At 43.6% G+C, this 5,808-nt stretch overlaps 1 protein-coding gene across 1 annotated transcript in view; it reads left to right on the forward strand.

Annotated features, from left to right (window-relative positions):
- The first annotated feature begins 1,571 nt into the window (after positions 1-1,571).
- The window catches only part of PARP12 (poly (ADP-ribose) polymerase family, member 12), a 37,008-nt gene continuing 32,771 nt past the window's right edge, over positions 1,572-5,808 (forward strand). Inside the window, exons 1-2 of the mRNA XM_011995458.1 lie at positions 1,572-2,025; positions 4,150-4,251. Of these exons, the coding sequence (XP_011850848.1) occupies positions 1,908-2,025; positions 4,150-4,251 (220 nt within the window). The 5' untranslated portion in view covers positions 1,572-1,907. The remainder of the gene's footprint in view (positions 2,026-4,149; positions 4,252-5,808) is intronic.

Genomic DNA, 5,808 nt, shown 5'->3' on the forward strand with positions numbered 1-5,808 from the left:
TGTTGTCCTATAGACATGCTGGTTTTTCTTTTCTCTTTTTTCTTTTCTTTCTTTTTCTTTTTCTTTCTTTTTTTTTTTTTTTTTGAGACAGAGTCTCGCTCTTGTTGCCCAGGCTAGAGTGCAATGCTGTGATCTTGGCTCACCACAGCCTCCACCTCCTGGGTTCAAGCGATTCTCCTGCCTTAGCCTCCTGAGTAGCTGGGATTACAGGCATGCACCACCTCACCCAGCTAATTTTGTATTTTTAGTAGAGACAGGGTTTCTCCATATTGGTCAGGCTGGTCGTCTTGAACTCCCGACCTCAAGTGATCCACCCACCTCAGCCTCCCAGAGCACTGGGATTACAGGCGTGAGCCATCGCGTCCAGCCTACATGCTGGTCTGGTGCTTGTAAACACTATCAGGAAGTGTTTCTGAAAAATTGTCATGAAGACTGATTTTAGCAGCTTTCAGTTTGCCACCACTGCCATAACAAAGTCCTAGGAGGCTTAAACAACAGAAATCGATTTTCTCACAGTTCTTGAAGCTAGAAGTCTGAGATAAGGTGGCAGGGTTGATTTCTTCTGAGGCCCCCTCCTTGGCTTGTAGATGGCCACCTTCTCATCATGTCCTCACATGGTCTTCCCTCTGTGTGTGTCTGTGCCCCAGTCTCTTCTTATAAGGACAGTAGTTATGTGGGATTGGGGCTCACCCTATTGACCTCTTTTTAACTTAATTACCTCTTTAAAGACCTGCTTTCCAAATAGAGCCATATCCTGAGGTCCTGGGAGTTAGGACGCCAACATAGGAATTTTGAGGAGACTCAATTCAACATATAACACCAACTCTCCTTCTTTGCAGGAAGAACTGTAGGAATAGTCACAGCTTGACAACCGAACATAACCTGAGTGTGCTGAGAACTCATGGCGTTGACCACCTGAGCTATAACGAGCTATGCCAACTGTTGTTTCAGAACGACCCCTGGCTTTTGCCAGAAGTGAGTGCCAGGGGAAGTCTGGGTTTCACAGCTCCCTGGGGATGTTCCTGTATCTTGGGAAATGTAATGATTGTGAGTGGAATGGGTGGGCCCTTGGGGGTCTCTAGTCTGGTTCCCACATGCAGAAATTTGGGATGTGAAGCAGAAGGAGCAATTGATTGAAGTTCAAGGGTCAGCTTTGCCAACAACCCTGTTCCACAAACATATGTGCCAGATGCCATGGATAGCTGTGTGACTAGGGCTGATACTTTAACTTCTCTGAGCCTCTCAGTGTGTTCCATTGAGAAATGAAAGGGTGGTGTTTGGCCTTCTCTAAGATGCTTTAAGCCCTCAGAGCCTCTTTGACTTTGAATTGTAGAATAGAGAACTCAGAGAAAACTGGGGCCTGGGGAAGGGAGAATTGATGAGTCAGTGGGAGAAGAGTATAGGTAGATTGTAGCAGTCCTTAGGATGTAGCCATTTGATTTGCATCGTCTCATGTGAAAGGAGCAGCTATAGTCACTTTGAAGTTCTTGGATTTTCCCAGTGGAGGGGCTGCTTCTGTGCAGTCTCCTTTCCACTTGGTTCCCATTTTAGCCAAGGGCATTTGTTAGCAGCCGTCATCTAGAGTGAGGGATGTTGTAGCTGTGTTCTGTGTGGAGGATGGAATCACAGCTTGGGAAGCCCCTGTCTCACCAGTGGACTGGCCACTGGGAAGGTGGTGTCGTGTGAGACCTTCCTGAACTGGTGGTTTTTTTCCCGTCTGTCAACAGATTTGCCAACATTACAACAAAGGAGATGGACCCCATGGCTCTTGTGCCTTTCAAAAACAGTGCATCAAGCTCCATATCTGCCAGTATTTTTTACAGGGGGAATGCAAGTTTGGCAAGAGCTGTAAGAGATCCCATGATTTCTCTAATTCTGAGAATCTGGAAAAATTGGAGAAGTTGGGTATGAGCTCAGACCTGGTGAGCAGGCTGCCTTCCATTTATAGAAATGCACATGACATCAAGAATAAGAGCTCTGCCCCCAGCAGAGTGCCTCCTCCTTTTGTCCCACAGGGGACTTCTGGTAAGGCTGGTGGGAAGGTAAGGCTGGTGGGGAGTGGTAAGGCTGGTGGGGAGTGGTAAGCCTGGTGGGGAGCATGGGAGGTCCTGGACTGGGGGCTCCCGGATTCCAGCTAGCCATTACACGGAGCGTGTGACTTTGGGCAAGTCTGGTGCTGCTTTTAGTAAAACGGAGTTGATGATGCTTTCCTAACAAGGCAGGGGGTGCAGGGGTGAAATCATAAGACATGATCAAGCAAGCCATCCTAGACAAATGTGAATTGGTATTGATGGTGAGTAAATTCTGAATGGGCCTAGTCTGCACTGACATGGGAGACTTGGCTCCTCCCCCTGTGCAGTCACCCCTCTCTTCACGCCCACGAGAGCATGTGCTTCAGGAAGGAACCCAAAGTTAGGAATGCTGTGCTGACAGCTCTGGGGAGCATGCCTTGTGTTGTATTCTGATTTTACAAAATGAGTGAAAGAAGCATACCTTAATTATGGCATTGGCTGTATTCCTGCCATGAATAAGTAGCGTTTTTGAGTCATTGTAAATTTGTCTGCTTTGTTCTCTGCTCATCTCCAGCACCTAGACAGTGCCTGGCCCACAGTAGGTACGCTGATGTTTGTTGAATGAATGAGTGTGCTAGGATGCTTATTTTTTAAAAAACACTGTCAGGTTTAGTGACAGGCAAATTTCGAGCAGAAATTTTTATTTAATAAGCATTTCCTGAGTACCTGTTGTTGGGCAGATGAATAATGTGGTCTGTCAGAGAGATTATGATACACTGGCATCCAGTGGATTTCACAGTATCAGCTGTTGGCTGGCCGTTCTGTTATCCACTCTTTGATTCAGCACCTTTGTGTGCTTGCCACATGCTGGGCACTGTCTTGGGCGCTGGTTATTCCTTGGTGAAGCTGAGACATGCCTCCCCTCAGAGCAGAATCCAACCCGCTCAGTTAGCTGTAGTGGTGGCTACAGTTTTAACAGAGTGCTTCCTAGAATGTCAGTTGCATGCCAGGACTACCTGCAAACAAATGCACCACTCTAATTGTACTTGACTTTTATATTTAAAAGTTATCCATTGTATTTGTTTTTTCTTTACATTGTCGTCAGTTATGTTTTCTTAATTTCTTTCAGTTGTAGGAAGCCTAGAAGTAGACAGGTTTTGTATTAAATAGATCTTTAAGAGTATCTTAAAGCCTTGAATACAGTTGGATTACAGCCTTGTCAGAAAGGGAGGAGGGATCCACTGCCCAGTGATACCAGCTTCAAGGGCAGTCACCATCGTGGGGAGAGAGGGAGATGACCTCTGGGGTCCCATAGACCTGGATTTCGAGTGAAGTATCTCAGAGGCTTATAAAAAGAAAAGGGAAGATGAATAACAAAATGACAGGTGGCACTAAATAGGGATTGCAAATTAATTTTATGTGTTCATTTGGGGGTAGCTGGGTGAGAGTAAATGTCACAGGTAAAGAATCATTGGCATGATGCTAGTAAAGATAAACTAGAAAGGATTTATGTGCCCTTTTTATATTAAGATCCTGATAATTAACCTAAAATTTATTAAAGGGGCTTCTTTTTGAAATGTGGACTTTGTATTTATTACTCTTTTTTTGGTATTAGTACCCAGTTCTGATAGTTCATTAATGAGTATTTGCTATATAGCCTCAAATCTAGTTTATAAAAAGTAGCCCTGTTTGCCCTCAGGGGTCATCAACCTTAGGCATAGAAGGAATTGTAAGATGCCTCAACATGTAAGACGGTGGTTCTCCCCTTATTACAAAAGTGTCCCAAGTCCCACCCCTGGAGGTTCTGATTGAGTCTGGGGCGAAGTCAGTCTAGGGCAGAGTCAGGCACTTGTATTTTTAAATGGGTCTTGTAGTGAATTGGGTGGACAGCGATTGTTGAGAAAGGAGTCCCTTCATGGAGTCCTGGATCTGGCAAGGAGCTGTGTGGCCTCAGGCTGCCAGCCTGTCACTAAAAAGTAGAGGGCCCACCTGTGTAGGAGCACTTTCACCCCAAACATGATAGGGCTCTGTGAGCTTGCCTTGCCCACTTTTGTGCAGAGAGCTGAATGAATCCTCTTTAACTCTCCTTTGTATCCCTTGTCAGAAGCTGACATATCTTTGTGGTGTTTCTTTGCAGAAAGAAAAGACAGTTCAGGTTCTGTGTCCCCAAACACTCTTAGCCAGGAGGAGGGTGATCAGATCTGTCTGTACCATATCCGGAAAAGTTGTAGCTTTCAAGGTAAGTTGGAGGAGGCTCCTTCATCCCCCTTGTGGGAGGGGTAACTGCTTGTTATTCCCAGAGCTGTGCTCTGAAGATACCCCCTACCAAACCTCTACCCCATCCAGAGAGGATCAGGGCTTGGCACTTTGGCCAAACCAATTCTGAAGGTATTTTGTTGGGGAGTTGAAGATGGTAGCAATTCTTTGAGCTTTTAGAAATTAAATGTGGATCATTTTTGGGAACATAACTGGTTCATGCACCAAATGAGTGTCAAGTATTGAGACTTGGTCAACTTAACATGAAGTCACAGACCTGCACAGGACAGGGAACTGCTCAGCCTGGTGGGAACAAAGATAAGGGTAATGACAGGCTGAGAGCTCCCTTCGAAACTGGAAAGGACTTCACTGCGAAGGAACACTTGTGTTAGCTCTTGGAGGATGAGTAGTTGTTTAAATTGGGGGTTTCTTCTGTATTGATCCAGTGAGCAATCCAGTGATCCCTCTTTTATCAGAAGCAGCAATTCTGGTGTGCATGTGTGTGTCTGTATTTTCACTAAACCTTTGTTTTCTTCTTAAATGCTGTCCTGGGCTTTGACTGAAGAAAGGTTTGTTCTCAAATTTGGTGACTCCCCTTGACAACCACCAAAACTTCTTGGTTCATTTTCAGTTTTTAAAAACTACCCAAGCAATTCATGAATAGTTTCACTCTGTAAAACAGTTCAGTAATACAGAGTGAAGCATGAAGTTCTCCATCATCTTTGCCCAAAGGTAAACACTTCCTGTGTGGTTGTGATATTTGTTTTACCTATTTTTAAGCAGATAGGAGCATGTGATAATGTTGTTATTCAACCTGCATCTTAACATTGTATCTTGGAGATTTTTTCCATGCCAGTATGTGAAAGTCCACCTCATTTTAAAAACAAGTGTGTAGTATTTGATTATAATGATGTGCCATTGTGCATTCAAGTACATATATGTGAGTATTTCCATAGATAGATTCTGGGGAATGGAATGATAGGTCAAAGAATATGAGCTCTATATATACATATATATGTGTATTCTGAAAGCAATATTATTGAGCTATAGTTTACACAAGATAAAGTGTACCCATTTTAAATGTATAGTTCTGAGTTTTGGTAAGTATATATGCTCACGTAACCATGTCTACCATCAAGTTATAGAACCCCCTCCAAAAACATTGTTTTGTGCCCCTTTATAATTAGTCCTCACCCCCTAGTTTGTCACCCCCAGGAAATCCCTGATCTACTTTTTGTCACTATGGATTAGATTTGCCTTTTCTAGAATTTCACATAAATGGAATCATACAGTGTATTATCTTGTGCCTCACTTCTCTCATTAGCATGTTTTTGAGATTCAGTCATGCTGGCATATCGATCATTTGTTTCTTTTTGTTGCGCAGTAGTATTCCATTGCATGATTGAATGCAATTTGTTTATCCGTTCATGTGTTGATGAACATTTGGGTTGTTGCCAGTTTTTGGCTTTTACAAATACAACTTCTATAAATATTTACGTATAAGTTTTCATGTGGATATATGTTTCCATTTCTCTTGGGT

This window comes from Mandrillus leucophaeus, unplaced genomic scaffold (genome assembly GCF_000951045.1).
Source record: "Mandrillus leucophaeus isolate KB7577 unplaced genomic scaffold, Mleu.le_1.0 Scaffold49, whole genome shotgun sequence".
Classification (NCBI taxonomy): Eukaryota; Metazoa; Chordata; class Mammalia; order Primates; family Cercopithecidae; genus Mandrillus; species Mandrillus leucophaeus.